This window comes from Schistosoma mansoni (assembly GCF_000237925.1).
Source record: "Schistosoma mansoni, WGS project CABG00000000 data, supercontig 0125, strain Puerto Rico, whole genome shotgun sequence".
NCBI lineage: Eukaryota > Metazoa > Platyhelminthes > Trematoda > Strigeidida > Schistosomatidae > Schistosoma > Schistosoma mansoni.
Window position 1 is genome coordinate 556,902 of NW_017386034.1, and position 19,876 is coordinate 576,777.

General features: G+C 37.8%; 2 protein-coding genes across 2 annotated transcripts in view; both read left to right on the forward strand.

Annotated features, from left to right (window-relative positions):
• The window catches only part of Smp_139610 (hypothetical protein), a gene marked incomplete at its 3' end in the record, with an annotated part of 11,030 nt that extends 10,161 nt beyond the window's left edge, over positions 1–869 (forward strand). Inside the window, exon 7 of the mRNA XM_018790360.1 lies at positions 771–869. Coding sequence (XP_018646367.1) covers positions 771–869 — 99 coding nt within the window. The remainder of the gene's footprint in view (positions 1–770) is intronic.
• A 6,464-nt stretch (positions 870–7,333) lies between these two features.
• Smp_032180 (ADP-ribosylation factor, arf, putative) lies at positions 7,334–8,336 on the forward strand. Its single transcript, XM_018790361.1, has 3 exons — positions 7,334–7,672; positions 7,708–7,833; positions 7,872–8,336. The coding sequence occupies exons 1-3, from the start codon at positions 7,415–7,417 to the stop codon at positions 8,031–8,033; spliced, it is 546 nt and encodes a 181-aa protein (XP_018646368.1). The 5' UTR covers positions 7,334–7,414; the 3' UTR covers positions 8,034–8,336.
• The last annotated feature ends 11,540 nt before the right edge of the window (positions 8,337–19,876 follow it).

Genomic DNA, 19,876 nt, shown 5'->3' on the forward strand with positions numbered 1-19,876 from the left:
ACTTCTTTGGGACAGCCGTTTTAGTCGGTCTTACTTGTATCATCTGACATTATTGCCAGAATCATTTGTGAAGTCGCAATATTATACTGCAACACCACTACTTGATTAGTAATATAATATTTTTGTTAAATATATGTATGATTGTTGAACCAATGATGGATAACTAATTTGAACGAAATATTTACTCTCCTTTTTTCTCACTTTATTCTCGCTGCTGTATTCTATTCACAATATTGAGCCCTTAAAACTTTCTCTTAACAACTAAAATCTTGAAGTTCTGTTGAAAAGAGTTTAATAGTTTTAATTACCGTTAGGTATAAAGGAGAGTTAATAAGTTCAACCTATGGTTTGTGCAAACTGTTGTGATAACTCAGGCTGACCAGACAATCTAGTCTGAATAAAATCATATATTGGTGAGTGGAAGAAAATATTCAAATTGTTTTATAATATTTATTGATCGTATTTCAGAATATACCGTGTTGTTTGTTTATTTTTTGACTAGTATGTTTATAATATATATTAGTCAATAAGTTTTGTAACAAGTGTGGTCGTTGTTACATAATGTATAAATAGAGTAGTCAGAGGGTACATGTATTTACCTTAGATATTCATTACGCTGCAATGATCTCTTCACATTCAGAATGTTTTTTTCCATTGTAAGTGTAATATCTAATATATCACCATTTAAAAAATAACTACAATAAAAACATTAAATTTGGCTACGCTGAAAGTTCAATCCCATTCTTTTTATCCTTCTTTCCATTTATTAGGTTATATCAGCAAATGACTCCCCATGCTGTTCCCAATGCCCATTGGTTGTTTGCTTATTTAGCGAAATCTGTCGGCTTTTCGTCTTATTTGTTCGTTGACTGGCTGGTATCTCCTGAAACTACCTGTTTATCTTACTTAGTTCACTACTTGAGAAGATTGAGCACTGATGATGAGCTTATTTGCGATCCAAATCAGTTCGTTAGAAGTGCAGTATTGATACATTCCTGGCCATTACAATCGCTTATAAACATGTTAAGTCAAATTTCGAAAAGTCTCCAAACCTTGAGTCAATACAAAGGCATCGCATTTTGTCCTACGCCGCTTATCAATCGCATTCATCGTTCTTTGTCTGTCTTGAATAACCTATGCCGTGTTATGACACAATGTTAGCTTACCACAAAATATCCCGAATAAATTTTATGCATAAAGCTTTCTAATAACTTATTGCTATCCTTTCATTTGGTTTTGTAGCCTGATGAATTCAGTTAGGGTGTTACGATTAAGATATTCGGACCCTAGATAATATCCTATAGAATAGAGGTAAATGCATTATTTGGTCGTTAAATAGTTATGAAACACAGAACGAACAGTGTTAACGAACCATGCAGTTTAGCTGTTTATTGTTATTTTCTTTTAAAGGTAGCTACTTAATTTTTGCATCACATCTTCACTAGGAGATTAGACAAGAGAAATCCTACTAAGTGTTAGATACAAACTGAATCTCATAAACTTGTTATCTGTAGGCTTTAGAATTAGCGCTGGCATTTTAAAGCTATCGGTTGCATGTCTTTTTATGATGAATTATTAGTTTTAAAAACTGAAATTCAATTGTGAGTTTTAGTCATTAAATCTACCATCTGCAACACAGCTCTTATCCCGTCGTGAATAGCCCTGATATTCCATTCCCAAAAGTTTGTTTGTGTTTAAGACTCAAGAAACACTCGTAGTTTTCATTTCTAAACCGCTAACTAGTCATATCATTCTTCCTTTGGTAAGAGGCACTCATCTCGGTAGTAAACGAAACATGATAAATCAACTCAGTTGGTCATTTATATCATCAACATTGTTAATTCGGATTATGCTTTAATCACGTAGTTTGCTGGTAAATGTCAATCAGCTAGATACCTAAGTTTTGAAATTATCGCTTGGATAAATTTAACAATACAAATTTAGAAAAGCTATTTATGCTTTTTGGATAACAAATTAATAAGACATGCGGATTTTGAGGTAGATGTATTATCCAAATTAATAAAGCCTCACTCTAAACAAAAAGTCGTTGGGTACATGAGATGTTTTATTACGACCATTCTTTTGTAACCTACAAAACATTGTCTAGGGTTAGTCGGTGTGTTCAAAGATGGCATATTTCATGATCACTTTGACCGAAAAATGCTTACAACTGACTTACCATGTATTACTTATTCAGTGCTTTTGGAAAAGAACCATTTGACCAGAAACATTTTCATCTTCACAGACCCGATATTAACTTATCCTTCAAACTAGCATTGTATAGTGGACTGCTGGAAAGCAATTATCTCCCAGCTGAGCTGTCTGTCAGAGCGTCCCAGTCGTCTAGTCTGAGAGTAGACTACTGTTTTATCTTCTCCAATGACACCCTCACTAAATGTCGACTTATTTAACCCGTTTCCATGGTTAGTCTAAACAGCTACTCTTTTTTGCTTTGTTGCCATCGTTCCTACCAGTCATTCAGTAGACTTTTAAGTTGCCTTTGTTTCCCACCGTATTCGCACCTCGTCGTGATGAGTCCTGAAGCTTTCTTTGATTCAGTAGACTATCGAGATTCACTGGTCTATCTTAGGTTGATCACGAGTATTATTACTTTTATAGCTACATCAAAACGGACATTCTCAACGCTTCACTGAGATTACTTAGTCGGCTGTACATCAGTGAGATTTTCATCTTCGTGCTGGGCTCGAGAAGGTTATCGTGTAACTGTCCAATGTTCCGTAACGACCAGATATACGGGTACTCAGATTAGATAGTGACCGAAATTTAGACGCGGTTGAGAATAATCTGGGTTTTTATACCTGGCCGTTCCACTGATAGCGATGCAGTTTATTCGTTGTCCATCAGTGTCAGAGTTGCTAAATCAGTGTTTTTTATGCTTGAATCTGGTACTCACCAGAAATCGCCGTTTATTTCAGGGAGACGGCCGTCATCTGTTTGTTGAACTAGAATGTAAATACCTTAACCTAGGTATTAGTCTTCTTGACTTCGCCTACCTACTTAGCAATAAAAAGATCGTTGAATGACTATATTTGAGTCCCCGGTCTTTAGAAAAGGGCTTGTAGCGGTCAATAGACCCGAAATAAATAGCTCTGCAGGTCCTCAATACAGATGTTGACCTCGTTAGTTTTACTGGACACATCCCTGCTGAAGACACTCGATCACTCATCCGAACCAGATCACGAGTGGGTACACCGTGTTATGCATCTTTTGCAACTATTAGCCAACTTGGATCAAACAATCCTCAACTCATCGATAACCTACATATATCCTCGAACTCGCTTACTCCTGACCTCTGATTTGGCTAGGTTGGTAGCCTTCGATTAAAAAGGTTACGGACAAGGGCGATATCAAACCTTGAATATCGGTGGCATATTTATGTCATATTATCGGCTTGACTATAGCTAGTAAGAGCTAACAGGTGGTGATGCGTGTTTTTACACTTCCAAGTCCTTGCAGTGCTATTTTATCGGACAGTGCACAATGGGCTATCGGCTGAAACGTCTGGTTAAGGACTGTTGGTTCCACTATAATGAGAATCTAGGCTTACACCTGCAAGAATAAACGGGATTGTCAGCAAGCCTTCAGACTTCTGAAGATTAAGCTGCACTGATTTCTTGGGTTACTTACTATAGGGTAAGTAAGTGAAAAGACTTGGATTTTGTAAGTCATAAAGAACTAGTTTACAAATATCCGGATTGTAACACGTTACCTGATTTGATGTGGTTCAAATAGTGAAAATCTCAAAACGCAGTTAAGCGCAATGTATGGACTTGAGTTTTTAGTACTGATCGTATTTGTTGAGGATGAATATTTGGTCACATAGAAACAAGAAAGGGGACTTCTGATTAGTTTGGATGCACTTTGAAGTGCTTGAACAGCTTGGATTTTTTGCCTATCCATATTATGATAGAGTGCTTCGTTTTAACGTGCTTGTAAGACGGAGATATATCATCTACTTGTCCAAACCAAAATATGCAATGTCAACCTAGAGAAGTCATCCTCCAGTAGTTACACCACTGTCATACCGATAGTTCCTAGTATTTTAGGCTACAGCTGGAAACATTAAAGTCAGTCTTCATAGTTACGACATCAAATTAACGGTGTAGGGATTGTAGCATTCCGTCTGCGCTCCTTGTCTATCTTTGACAACACATATGGAATAGGCATGCTCAGTCGGTTAGAGTCCCATTGTTCGCATCATAGGTATGACTTATTTAAACACATAAACATTGGTACAAGGAGGCACCAAATGGATATGCGCCACACAAACCGCTCGACTTGTGTGAGGACTGGGATATAGCTCGGGTGCCCAGACCGAAGCAGGTGGTTTTCTCAGGTGGCCGCACCCGGAGCCTTTGACCTAAAGGTCTAATCCACAAGGCAGTGGAGCAAAGCCAGTAGGTGCATACTCATGGTAGCCGGTGACCAATAATTGGTTCATACGCCGTTTGTTCCCCTAGGATCCTGGAGCCCATGTGCACCATTGGCTTGAAATCAGGGTTTCCCAACTTCCCTTGGTGGACTCTCTGTGTCCACCAACCCAGTTAAAGCACCAGACATTCGCCTTTCGTCCCCTCGACTTCGTAAACAACACTGACGCGAGAAGACAGTGAGTAGGACTTCCATGGCAATGGTTGTATGCACGTGACATGTGAGAGCATTTCGAGAGGGAGAGCTAACACTCCCCACTCTCGGCCGTACCAGGGCATTTGGGGGCCTTAATGATCTCAGGTATGACAGGGTATATAAATTAACCAGTGATCATAGACAAGGTCAGTTAGTGACTACTAATCAGGTTGTTTTAGTCCTAAAACTTAATATCAAGGAATCGACAACCCCAGGATAAAACTTAGACATGCCTGAGGCATTAGACTCACAAAGTACTTATGAATATCCGATAAAAAAATAAGGGCTAGAGAACGGATATTGTATTAGTCAAGTTTACAATTAGATATCGCAATATGAAATGTAACGTTAGTCACGTATAAGACATTGAATTTTTGCATTAAAACATTAACAAATTTGAAAAGAAAATGGAAAAATGCAAGCGACGAATGGGCCGAAATCCACTTGTCTATTATTGCGGAAATCTAGTTAAATGGTTACATTAAATGTACACAACAGATTTTATGAAACCAATAAACATGTGAAGTAAGAAGAAAAAAGGCCAATCGCCGTTGTCTCACAGCACTTTGAATGAAAATGCAAAAAACTTATTAATTCTTTCCACCTAAATTTTGACTTATTCGAAGTGTTTTCTTTCCGTTCACTCTTGTTTGTTCACTTCACTCCTTGAATATATCATGGTGATTATTTTTTAGTTCTCTTAACCTTCAAACCTTATTTACATACTTACTTGTCAAAACAACAAACTATTTGTCTCATGAGATCTGCCTCTTGATTGTAGTATGATGTTTTTGATGATACGATGATGTGAACACTGATGCTTCTTCCGAACATGGGGCATACAACAAGCCAGTCATTAACAGTCGTTGTGGTATTGAATGAACACTTAGAGTAACCCTTCTCATTATCTAACCTTATCCTTCAGGTCTTATAAACGATTTAGAATATTCCATCATTTTGACCTCTGATAAATAGTTCAAAAGTTAATTGATCATGATATCTTTATAGTTCACCGGGAATTCTATTTGGGTTCCTTCATATACTATCGTAATTAGATGCTTTCCTATGTCTAGTTTGGCGCGAACATAGATTTTGATCTACTAAGGTCAAGGAGGTTATTGGTCAAGAGCATATTTCTCCAATCCTTCTGTACTGCACGGATTTCAGACGCAGAGGTTCCTGGGATTCAAAGTTGAGTAAGCGTTTTAGTCCGTAAAGACTTTTCTTTAGTTTCCTTCGAACAGACTCCAAGAGATCGTGATAGAATATGATGCTGAAGACCTTTTCAAATAAGGTCTTCAGCATGCTCAGGAGACTGTATAATCATGAAAAGGTATGGTTTAAGATGACCTGAAGGGGCTATTTGGATTATGTCGGTCGATGAGCTTCAGAAAGATATCCTTCAGATTCTACAGTTAGTTCATGCCAATCGGATGATGTTTATTTAGCCAGGATATTCATTCGAGGTCTCCGTTTTCAATAAGATAATAAGTCCTGCAAGATTTCTCCAGAGAGCAATGACGTTCGAGTGTCTTCCGTATAATAACTTTGTGATCTCAGAAACTTTGGTTGTAACCGCTACACACTACTATGTAAGTAGCAAAGCGAAAATGTCGCGAGCTCCTCAAAACTCGTGTTTAGATAGGTTTTGTCAAGTATAAGACATGGTTTCTGGCAGGCTGTCTTCCCTGGGTTTTTAGAAAAACGAGCCTCAATCAGTGTGCCTGCGTCGCCGTACTTATACTTAGGATATCAAAAGTGTGTAAGCAGAAGCCATAGTCAGTTGTAACCCGCTAAAGAAAACCCGTCTAAGGAATGTATTCAGTAGCGTGGCTGGTTTTAGGTTGCATTTACAAATCCGAATTCCTTTTAAGAAGGTATGACGGTTGTTACATCAGGATTCGAGGACGGATACTGCTGTTCTAGGTGAGTCCTGAGTTGCTAAGAGTAACTGGAATGTAGGCAGAGAGACGACTTATGCGTCTGAGGAGTCTTGCGGCAGATAAGGAGTACACTTACTGGAGTACTTCTAAATGGAATCTATGTATAATGAAAACTGAACACTCATCTATCCATCTGTAGTTTCAGAGATTATACGAACTGTTACTGAACATTTTGTGCCTCGTCTTTGCAAAACGGTATGCTTACAAAATGACTCATGATATAACTGTATATGGTGTGGTTTCGCTTTGATGATATAAAGTTTATAGTTATATAGAAGGTAAGCGCTGTGTAAAATCAACTCTGACCAATACTGTTTGCAGATAATTGTCTCGCGAGCCTTTTAGGGGGGAGATTACCCAAGACAAGATGAATGAATATATGTTGCCTTGTTCGCGTATCTAATAATTTGGATACTTCACTCCGCTGTGATAATGTCTAACCCTTCAAAGAGTTGAGTTGCATACCTTGGACAAAATAAAGAAACTCACTCATGTACTAAAATCTCAACTGATTAATGAGGTAGAATGGATCAAGAGATCTGCTTGGTTACTACGTTCAACTGAAAATTATGGTTCGGCGTTGCACATTAACTTTGAGACTGTTTTGTCACTAAACTAACAAAGTTTTTGTTTTTTGACCATGCACAATAAAATAATTTTAGTAATATGAGAGCTTAGTTAACTAACATTTTGTTATTTCAAACAACTTTGTTAGACTGCTTTGTTTGGCTGGTACTTCCATACAAAAAGTAGTGTGGGTATTTCAATCCCCAGTGACGTAGGGTGCTTAAAACGTAACGCTATAGGGATCATCTTTGGTTAATATGGGTGGAGTTTTTTCAAATTTGTTCAGCCGTCTGTTCGGCAAGAAGGAAGTTCGTATCCTGATGGTTGGCCTGGATGCTGCAGGCAAGACAACAATATTGTACAGGTTAAAACTTGGGGAAAGTGTTACGACTATCCCTACATTGGATTCAATGGTGAGACAGTGGAATATAGAAACATTAGTTTTACGGTGTGGGATGTCGGTGGACAAGATAAAATACGTCCTTTATGGAGACATTATTTCCAAAACACTCAAGGTAAAACTATTTAAGGTTGGGAGTTACATTCCATAGGTTTAATATTCGTGGTTGACAGTAATGACACTGATCGCATTGGGGAAGCAAAGGACGAGTTGTTCCGTATGTTACAAGAAGATGAGTTACGAGATACACTTCTTTTGGTCTTTGCAAACAAACAAGTATGGTTTGCGTTTTCAAAATTTAAAATAATTTTTAGGATCTACCCAATGCTTTGAAACCTACGGAACTTACAGATAAATTAGGACTACATCAATTACGGAACCGCACATGGTATATTCAAGGGACATGTGCTACAAACAGTTCCGGTTTATTTGAGGGTTTAGATTGGCTCTGTCAAAATTTAGGTGGAAAGAATTAATAAGTTTTTTGCATTTTCATTCAAAGTGCTGTGAGACAACGGCGATTGGCCTTTTTTCTTCTTACTTCACATGTTTATTGGTTTCATAAAATCTGTTGTGTACATTTAATGTAACCATTTAACTAGATTTCCGCAATAATAGACAAGTGGATTTCGGCCCATTCGTCGCTTGCATTTTTCCATTTTCTTTTCAAATTTGTTAATGTTTTAATGCAAAAATTCAATGTCTTATACGTGACTAACGTTACATTTCATATTGCGATATCTAATTGTAAACTTGACTAATACAATATCCGTTCTCTAGCCCTTATTTTTTTATCGGATATTCATAAGTACTTTGTGAGTCTAATGCCTCAGGCATGTCTAAGTTTTATCCTGGGGTTGTCGATTCCTTGATATTAAGTTTTAGGACTAAAACAACCTGATTAGTAGTCACTAACTGACCTTGTCTGTGATCACTGGTTAATTTATATACCCTGTCATACCTGAGATCATTAAGGCCCCCAAATGCCCTGGTACGGCCGAGAGTGGGGAGTGTTAGCTCTCCCTCTCGAAATGCTCTCACATGTCACGTGCATACAACCATTGCCATGGAAGTCCTACTCACTGTCTTCTCGCGTCAGTGTTGTTTACGAAGTCGAGGGGACGAAAGGCGAATGTCTGGTGCTTTAACTGGGTTGGTGGACACAGAGAGTCCACCAAGGGAAGTTGGGAAACCCTGATTTCAAGCCAATGGTGCACATGGGCTCCAGGATCCTAGGGGAACAAACGGCGTATGAACCAATTATTGGTCACCGGCTACCATGAGTATGCACCTACTGGCTTTGCTCCACTGCCTTGTGGATTAGACCTTTAGGTCAAAGGCTCCGGGTGCGGCCACCTGAGAAAACCACCTGCTTCGGTCTGGGCACCCGAGCTATATCCCAGTCCTCACACAAGTCGAGCGGTTTGTGTGGCGCATATCTATTTGGTGCCTCCTTGTACCAATGTTTATGTGTTTAAATAAGTCATACCTATGATGCGAACAATGGGACTCTAACCGACTGAGCATGCCTATTCCATATGTGTTGTCAAAGATAGACAAGGAGCGCAGACGGAATGCTACAATCCCTACACCGTTAATTTGATGTCGTAACTATGAAGACTGACTTTAATGTTTCCAGCTGTAGCCTAAAATACTAGGAACTATCGGTATGACAGTGGTGTAACTACTGGAGGATGACTTCTCTAGGTTGACATTGCATATTTTGGTTTGGACAAGTAGATGATATATCTCCGTCTTACAAGCACGTTAAAACGAAGCACTCTATCATAATATGGATAGGCAAAAAATCCAAGCTGTTCAAGCACTTCAAAGTGCATCCAAACTAATCAGAAGTCCCCTTTCTTGTTTCTATGTGACCAAATATTCATCCTCAACAAATACGATCAGTACTAAAAACTCAAGTCCATACATTGCGCTTAACTGCGTTTTGAGATTTTCACTATTTGAACCACATCAAATCAGGTAACGTGTTACAATCCGGATATTTGTAAACTAGTTCTTTATGACTTACAAAATCCAAGTCTTTTCACTTACTTACCCTATAGTAAGTAACCCAAGAAATCAGTGCAGCTTAATCTTCAGAAGTCTGAAGGCTTGCTGACAATCCCGTTTATTCTTGCAGGTGTAAGCCTAGATTCTCATTATATAGTGGAACCAACAGTCCTTAACCAGACGTTTCAGCCGATAGCCCATTGTGCACTGTCCGATAAAATAGCACTGCAAGGACTTGGAAGTGTAAAAACACGCATCACCACCTGTTAGCTCTTACTAGCTATAGTCAAGCCGATAATATGACATAAATATGCCACCGATATTCAAGGTTTGATATCGCCCTTGTCCGTAACCTTTTTAATCGAAGGCTACCAACCTAGCCAAATCAGAGGTCAGGAGTAAGCGAGTTCGAGGATATATGTAGGTTATCGATGAGTTGAGGATTGTTTGATCCAAGTTGGCTAATAGTTGCAAAAGATGCATAACACGGTGTACCCACTCGTGATCTGGTTCGGATGAGTGATCGAGTGTCTTCAGCAGGGATGTGTCCAGTAAAACTAACGAGGTCAACATCTGTATTGAGGACCTGCAGAGCTATTTATTTCGGGTCTATTGACCGCTACAAGCCCTTTTCTAAAGACCGGGGACTCAAATATAGTCATTCAACGATCTTTTTATTGCTAAGTAGGTAGGCGAAGTCAAGAAGACTAATACCTAGGTTAAGGTATTTACATTCTAGTTCAACAAACAGATGACGGCCGTCTCCCTGAAATAAACGGCGATTTCTGGTGAGTACCAGATTCAAGCATAAAAAACACTGATTTAGCAACTCTGACACTGATGGACAACGAATAAACTGCATCGCTATCAGTGGAACGGCCAGGTATAAAAACCCAGATTATTCTCAACCGCGTCTAAATTTCGGTCACTATCTAATCTGAGTACCCGTATATCTGGTCGTTACGGAACATTGGACAGTTACACGATAACCTTCTCGAGCCCAGCACGAAGATGAAAATCTCACTGATGTACAGCCGACTAAGTAATCTCAGTGAAGCGTTGAGAATGTCCGTTTTGATGTAGCTATAAAAGTAATAATACTCGTGATCAACCTAAGATAGACCAGTGAATCTCGATAGTCTACTGAATCAAAGAAAGCTTCAGGACTCATCACGACGAGGTGCGAATACGGTGGGAAACAAAGGCAACTTAAAAGTCTACTGAATGACTGGTAGGAACGATGGCAACAAAGCAAAAAAGAGTAGCTGTTTAGACTAACCATGGAAACGGGTTAAATAAGTCGACATTTAGTGAGGGTGTCATTGGAGAAGATAAAACAGTAGTCTACTCTCAGACTAGACGACTGGGACGCTCTGACAGACAGCTCAGCTGGGAGATAATTGCTTTCCAGCAGTCCACTATACAATGCTAGTTTGAAGGATAAGTTAATATCGGGTCTGTGAAGATGAAAATGTTTCTGGTCAAATGGTTCTTTTCCAAAAGCACTGAATAAGTAATACATGGTAAGTCAGTTGTAAGCATTTTTCGGTCAAAGTGATCATGAAATATGCCATCTTTGAACACACCGACTAACCCTAGACAATGTTTTGTAGGTTACAAAAGAATGGTCGTAATAAAACATCTCATGTACCCAACGACTTTTTGTTTAGAGTGAGGCTTTATTAATTTGGATAATACATCTACCTCAAAATCCGCATGTCTTATTAATTTGTTATCCAAAAAGCATAAATAGCTTTTCTAAATTTGTATTGTTAAATTTATCCAAGCGATAATTTCAAAACTTAGGTATCTAGCTGATTGACATTTACCAGCAAACTACGTGATTAAAGCATAATCCGAATTAACAATGTTGATGATATAAATGACCAACTGAGTTGATTTATCATGTTTCGTTTACTACCGAGATGAGTGCCTCTTACCAAAGGAAGAATGATATGACTAGTTAGCGGTTTAGAAATGAAAACTACGAGTGTTTCTTGAGTCTTAAACACAAACAAACTTTTGGGAATGGAATATCAGGGCTATTCACGACGGGATAAGAGCTGTGTTGCAGATGGTAGATTTAATGACTAAAACTCACAATTGAATTTCAGTTTTTAAAACTAATAATTCATCATAAAAAGACATGCAACCGATAGCTTTAAAATGCCAGCGCTAATTCTAAAGCCTACAGATAACAAGTTTATGAGATTCAGTTTGTATCTAACACTTAGTAGGATTTCTCTTGTCTAATCTCCTAGTGAAGATGTGATGCAAAAATTAAGTAGCTACCTTTAAAAGAAAATAACAATAAACAGCTAAACTGCATGGTTCGTTAACACTGTTCGTTCTGTGTTTCATAACTATTTAACGACCAAATAATGCATTTACCTCTATTCTATAGGATATTATCTAGGGTCCGAATATCTTAATCGTAACACCCTAACTGAATTCATCAGGCTACAAAACCAAATGAAAGGATAGCAATAAGTTATTAGAAAGCTTTATGCATAAAATTTATTCGGGATATTTTGTGGTAAGCTAACATTGTGTCATAACACGGCATAGGTTATTCAAGACAGACAAAGAACGATGAATGCGATTGATAAGCGGCGTAGGACAAAATGCGATGCCTTTGTATTGACTCAAGGTTTGGAGACTTTTCGAAATTTGACTTAACATGTTTATAAGCGATTGTAATGGCCAGGAATGTATCAATACTGCACTTCTAACGAACTGATTTGGATCGCAAATAAGCTCATCATCAGTGCTCAATCTTCTCAAGTAGTGAACTAAGTAAGATAAACAGGTAGTTTCAGGAGATACCAGCCAGTCAACGAACAAATAAGACGAGAAGCCGACAGATTTCGCTAAATAAGCAAACAACCAATGGGCATTGGGAACAGCATGGGGAGTCATTTGCTGATATAACCTAATAAATGGAAAGAAGGATAAAAAGAATGGGATTGAACTTTCAGCGTAGCCAAATTTAATGTTTTTATTGTAGTTATTTTTTAAATGGTGATATATTAGATATTACACTTACAATGGAAAAAAACATTCTGAATGTGAAGAGATCATTGCAGCGTAATGAATATCTAAGGTAAATACATGTACCCTCTGACTACTCTATTTATACATTATGTAACAACGACCACACTTGTTACAAAACTTATTGACTAATATATATTATAAACATACTAGTCAAAAAATAAACAAACAACACGGTATATTCTGAAATACGATCAATAAATATTATAAAACAATTTGAATATTTTCTTCCACTCACCAATATATGATTTTATTCAGACTAGATTGTCTGGTCAGCCTGAGTTATCACAACAGTTTGCACAAACCATAGGTTGAACTTATTAACTCTCCTTTATACCTAACGGTAATTAAAACTATTAAACTCTTTTCAACAGAACTTCAAGATTTTAGTTGTTAAGAGAAAGTTTTAAGGGCTCAATATTGTGAATAGAATACAGCAGCGAGAATAAAGTGAGAAAAAAGGAGAGTAAATATTTCGTTCAAATTAGTTATCCATCATTGGTTCAACAATCATACATATATTTAACAAAAATATTATATTACTAATCAAGTAGTGGTGTTGCAGTATAATATTGCGACTTCACAAATGATTCTGGCAATAATGTCAGATGATACAAGTAAGACCGACTAAAACGGCTGTCCCAAAGAAGTGATTACTTTTGGGACCACAGTTTGAAAAAAGATGTTGTTTGTGGCATATTAGCACAGCAGTTAAGACACATCGAATAAATCGTTAACTACAGCCAAGTAAAATATTGTATTTTACAATGGTCCTGGAACAAAGACACACTTCGTTATATCTGATTGGATTTATTCGTTTAACTGTCCATGTTAAGCCATTTACATAGACAGCAGACTTAAGCAATTCCGTCAACTATATGTTGCTACGTTGCATGGTTGAGTAAAGGGTAGCTAAGGACGAATCTAGTGAAGATTCATACAATAAGCTGAGAGACATATATGAGGAAACGATACAACACGAGTGCACGAACATGGGTTGTAATCCGCTATCCAGTACCAGTCAGTTGAATGTACAAACCACTGAGCTACGGTGCAGTTTCTGAAAAAGATGTGTCGATAACATCACGAATTAGGTTTTAGTTACAGGTACACTACTACGACAGTCCATTCTGTGGTCAATTCGTATACGCATCAAATATAATTTGATAAAGGAAAATCTGAGGAATTAAAAAAAACACTAATCTTACTCTGTGGATTTGATATGGTCCTCAATCTGTATCCATAGGTCCAATACTCGGAAAAGTTGTGCATCATCCTCAGAAAATAAGATAATTATTGAATTTTCATAACTATGTACCGTGTTTGATTTATCCAATTCAATATCCAGTAATAATTCATGAATAGAGCTTATTATTGACCAAAGTTGTAGATCATTAGGATCTAAAATTAGATGAGAGTGTTATTTTATGTAACGACTGGAATTACTAATGCATTTCTCCACAATACATATTCTTGTGTCCATTGAAAAAGTCCTACGATGCGAAGCATATTGCCAAGGATATTTACAATAGTAGTGGTTAGCAAACACTTCAACATAATTCATGAGGAAAAAAGTAATTTCATGATTGAAAATAACATGAAGAGAAGGTCGTCACGTTTTAAAACCACTATACTTCGTGTAGTTTTACTTATTATATGAAGAGCTTTGAAATCTATACAGCTTATAAGGAAACAGTGACAGTTCACTTGGAATGAAGAAATGTTTTAACGAGAAAAATATTTAGACACGATTAGTCAGCTTTTAATAGTACAGTAAATTAGTCAAAAGTCGTTTGCCAAATGAACAAAACATAGACTAATCAGAGTATTGACAAATAAAGAAATAAACCTAATCGATATTTTTTATCAGGTAGTTATTGCTATTCAACCAAGGGAGCAAGAAGTGTCTATAATGGAATAGAAAAGATCGAGATAGTAGGAAAGTTCAGGTACTTTAGTTTAATAACCTTTAAGAACTCAACAAGCGGATGTAAAGACATGAAATCGTACAAGTTTTACTAAACGAGAATTTCCTAAAATCCAAATACGCATTATCAAGTACAAACGTAACTTATCAGGTTCCAAATGGTGTTTGTTCTCATCGATTGTATCATACATTCAGTATATGTGTGGTTGAAATGTGATTCTGGCTTGAAAGTTTTTGATTACTATACTGCCAGTGTTCTAAGCTGAGATCCTCACTATTTAGATAGCAAGAATAGATTTCTGCTGATGAGTATCATGGGTAGTGTGATATATTCGTGTTAAGACTCGTCAGAAAACAAACTATGATTATCTTATTTATACTGAATAGGGCAAAATACTGCAAATAAATAATATATTTGTAATATCCTAATGAGTAGAAAAACTAGATTTTCTGACGTTTCGTAACTCAGTGTAAGCCACTTCTTCAGAGGATAAATAACCAAATCTACCCAATGCTCAATTTATTCGAAATCATCAAATCAAAACTTGGTAATGATATCTATAAAATACTGCAAACTTCTGTATATTAACTTGGCTAAGTGAATAGTACTCGTCAGGAAGTAACAGAAACGTCCGTGAGTAAGAGATGCTATCTATCTGATGGAAACTATAAAGCCACCTGAACCCGCAGTGACCAATGATGGACTGAGAATGTAAATTAAAAGACTTAAGTTGGATGATAATAACCAAAGTAATTAAGGGAGAGAGAAAATAACCTAAAATTTTGATCTACGTCTATATCCATTTTAGGTAAGTGTTTAATGGACCTAAATCCAAGTACTTTATTCATATTAATTCTTTTGAAATTGAATTGTACAGGAAATGATTCAATTATATATTTACATTATATTTATTTGTTACACAGCGGTTGCTAACCTCAGTCAAGAGGCATAATTAGAAATCTTTTTGTAGGTATATGACGGATTTGTCGTTGTGGCATTGAATTGAGAGATGAAGTGTGATATGCGCAGCCCGTGTATTTTGTGAAAATTAATCCATGTAACTCTTAAGTTGTTTGAAAGGAAATTTACTATCCATCTAAACAACAGTTTGCAGTTAATAATGATGAATGTACAAATCAAACTAAACTATGAAAATTGTGAATAATCAAAAAGCATTATTCACAAATCAGGTGTATACTAAACATTTCCACAAAATCGGTACTCAACAGTCGACTATCTTGTTTAGGAACGTCTTACCTGGTATTTGCTGAAATATTGGCACAAAGCTTGAACAATTCTTTTCATCTAGTTTTATCGGTCGAAATTAAGTTGGTTGGCATCAATGTCGATTGACTACTAAAGTATTTATTTTAAAGTCATTTAACGCTGCAATAATGATAACCTCAATATCGTCACAATAAATTACGGATGATTCTCTTCAAACTAAGACTGTGTACCACCTTCAATATTCAACCTTACTATATTTTGAAAATAGTTTCAGAAAATAATTGATTGTGTACTTTGACTTGAGGTGTTAATAATGCTTTTTGAAATAGTTATTATATGATGATACTACTATTAAGTAGCCTAATGAAAACCACTAATATTATCTGTCCTTGCGTCTAAGACCACTTTAATTGATTTTCTGCTGAATATCATATAACATTTTGTGATCGTGTAACGTAACCTTTTTTTAACGTCTAAATTACAGGAAAATTGCCTTTGGAATATGATGCAGTTCTAAATGTTTTATTCCATCGCAGTAGATAATAATTCTCATAATTCTCAGACATTGAAATAACTGCAAACATGCTTCTACTCATGAAGATTTGAGAGTAGGAACAAGTGCCACTGACAGACTGGAAAGAAGGATACCTCACCAAGATACCATAGAAAGGAGATCTGATCAAATGTGAGAATCACCGAGGCGTCATACTGCTGTCAGTACCAGTAATAGTTTTCAATAGAGTGTTGCAGAACCGAATGAAAAACACAGTAGACGCCCAACTTCGAGATCAACAGTTTGGATTCTGTAAGGATCAGTCGTGTATAGGCCGAATCTCAACACTACGGATCATCGTGGAACAATCAGTTGAGTGGAATTCGTCAACTTCATTGACTATGAGAAGGCGTTTGATAGTGTGGACAGGAGAACATTATGGAATTTCTATCGACACTATGGAGTTCCTGAGAAAATTGTCAACATTTTAAGATGGTGGAGAAGATTTGTAGCTCAGGTGGGTGATTTTGATGTAGGTTTGTTCTCTGATCTGGATGGTTTGGTCGTGGAGCTTTCATCGTCCTTCTGAACGACATCATCAGCACAGCTCCAGAACTCATACGATGGACTACAGTGCAAAGTCGTGCATGGAGGACAGCTGACAGATGCATTTCCAGTAAGAATCGGAGTCAGACAAGGCTGTATACTCTCCCTCTTCCTCTTTCTCCTGATGGTCGACTGGATTATGAAGACTTCAACATCTGACAGGAAGCATGGAATACAATGGACGTCTCACATTCAATTAGACGATTTGAACTTCTCAGATGACCTAGCCCTCCTATCTCATACATACGAGCAAATACAGACGAAGACAACAAATGTGGCAGCAGCCTCTGCATCAATAGGCCCCAACATACACAAAGAAAAAAGAATGATTCTCAAATACAACACGGAGAACACTAACCCAGTCACACTTTATGGCAAAACTCCGGAAGATGTGGAAACATTCACGTACCTGGGAAGCATCATTGATGAACAAGGATAATCTGATGCAGATGTGAAAGCGAGGATTGGTAAAGCAACAACATCATTCTTACGATTGAGGAACAAAGGGAACTCAAAACAACTCTCAACTAACTTCCAAGTGAGAATCTTCAATACGAACGTCAAGACAGTCCTACTGTACGGAGCTGAAACGTGGAGAAGTACTTCAACCATCGTCAAGAAGGTACAAGTATTTATAAACAGCTGTCTTCGCAAAATACTCAACATTCACTGGCCGGATACCATCAGCAACAGCCTACTGTGGGAAGGGACAAACCAGCCTCTATCTGAACAGGAAATTAGGAAAAGACGTTGGAAGTGGATCGGATATACATTGAGGAAATCACCAAACTGCATCACGAGACAAGCCCTAACTTGAAATCGTGAAAGAAAGCGGGAAAGAGGAAGGTCGAAGAACACATTACGTCGTGAAATAGAAGCAGGTATGAAAAGGATGAATGTTAACTGGAAAGGATTACCCAAGACAGGGTTGGACGGAGAGTGTTGGTGAGCGGTCGATGCTCCTCCACGAGAGGTAACAGGCGTAAATAATAATAAATACTGAGTTTAGTCTTAGCTTACCACTGTGAATTATTGACAGAAGCTTTCACAGAAGAGAAATGAATGTCGAATTCGAAAATATAAGGAAGCATGTAGTGAATTTATAATAAAATTCCATATGTAAACAATCCATTTATTAGTCATTACTCTTTATTTAATGGTCATGAGTAAACATGACATACTGCATTGGCCTCATGACTTCCGAAGGAACTCGGCTTTCATCATGAGACGTCATAATTCTTCCTTCAACTCCCAGGGCAGAGTTTAAATGGATTGAATAATTTTTTCTGGTTGGCGGTTTTTTAGCGAGTTATTTTTCTACGGGATGGGGTCGCTAACCCCATGCCCAACTCTCCTACTTTGTGTGGTCTTGGGACCGGCAGTAGCCCCAGGAGGAGCTACAGGCGGAGTTAATATGACATAATACCTTTGAGTAAATACATATCATTCTACTGAAACAATAAACAAATTATATTTTATGAAAACTTGTATGACTGTTATAATGCGAAATATATAGCGTATTGCGATAGGACTACGCGAAATTCTACCGATTGACCAAATTCAGATATCCTAGTTCGACCCCAATACTGTTCCCCAACTCCAATAAATCAGAACACAGCCGTTAAATGAGAATTGTTTATGGGGTCAGCAGCAGAACAAAAATGGTTTACAGACAAGGCATATTTATACAGTTACGATGACTATTATCAGTAACCAATGGAAAGGAAGGACACGTAAAGGTTATAATTAGGACGACTCAAAATTGACCAATAGGGAAACGACACATGAAAGTCATAGTTAGGACACTGTAAATAATGGCCAATAGGAAATAGCATGCGAATTATGTGAAGAGTCTGAAAACATACCATTTTGCATTCGAGATAATTTTTGGGATATTCTTGTAAATATCCTAACACCTCCCCTTGGAAAAAATTAATAGCGACGCAATCGTGGGTTTACCTGAAAGTTCTTTGGTTTTCTTCGTTTGCGCTTTGACCTCCTTCGAGGTAACGACGAAGAACCTGAAGAATGTTCTGCTTGGTTAGACGACTCAGTTGCCTCCGTTGTAGGCATCTGCGGAAGTTGAAAAGTATCTAGCAGTAAGTCGAGGGGAACCCGGTTAATAATTCCAACTTTTTCTTTGGCATCTCTTGTCCGTAGTTGATTATGATGCCTGGTCCAGATTTCTTGGTTTACTCTGACCTCATACATGACCTTCCCCTGTCTCTTTGCGACTTCACCCTCTATCCATCTATCATACCCATGTCTATAGTCCCGAACATACACTTTCGCACCAACTTTGTAGGGAATTCTAGTGTTCTGCATTCGAGGATTCTGCCGGGTTACTCGCCTGGGTGCCATCGCACTATGGACTGTTCGTAGCCTCCAACCAGGCTGGAGGAGTTCGATGAATCGATTTTGGAGGTCTGCAGCATGCTGTTGTGTAGTAGCAGGAGTTTTTACTTGATTACAGATAGTGCTGATAGGTAGATTGGCAAGACCAAGTTCTTCGAACCAATCTAAACCCAGAAGGTTGAGAGGAGATTTGGTGATGTAGCACGTTCCGTTGAAGGTTGTATCTCTGAACGAAATACAGCAATTAAGTTCACCATGAAGGCGGAGATGACCACCACATGCACTAACGGCTGTCTGCGAAGATGGTTTGATGGGAGGTTGACCCAAGGTTCGCCAAGTTTCTTTCGACAGAATAGTAATATCTGATGCAGTGTCCAACTGCAATCGAACTGGCTGACCATTGATTGAGAGGGTTAGAAATTTGCGTCGCGTGGCGGCATGGGTATGGAAGACTGCTGCTAAACTTCCTGATGAGGGAAGCTGCTTTTTAGTATGACGACGTTGCGTCTGTGCATTTCGACGACTATTGGGTCGATGAGATTGGCAAAAACCGCTTTTGTGACCAACTTTATGACAGCGATCGCACACCTGCTGTTTGAATGGACAAAATTTCACATAATGCCAGGCTCCACAGTGCCAACATGGA

Bases quoted from the DNA above. Each gene is read 5' to 3' on its own strand.
- Smp_032180 (XM_018790361.1), top strand. From the start codon at position 7,415: ATGGGTGGAGTTTTTTCAAATTTGTTCAGCCGTCTGTTCGGCAAGAAG. The intron at 7,673-7,707 runs GTAAAACTATTT...TTACATTCCATA, and splicing joins TTATTTCCAAAACACTCAAG to GGTTTAATATTCGTGGTTGA. The intron at 7,834-7,871 runs GTATGGTTTGCG...AATAATTTTTAG, and splicing joins TGGTCTTTGCAAACAAACAA to GATCTACCCAATGCTTTGAA.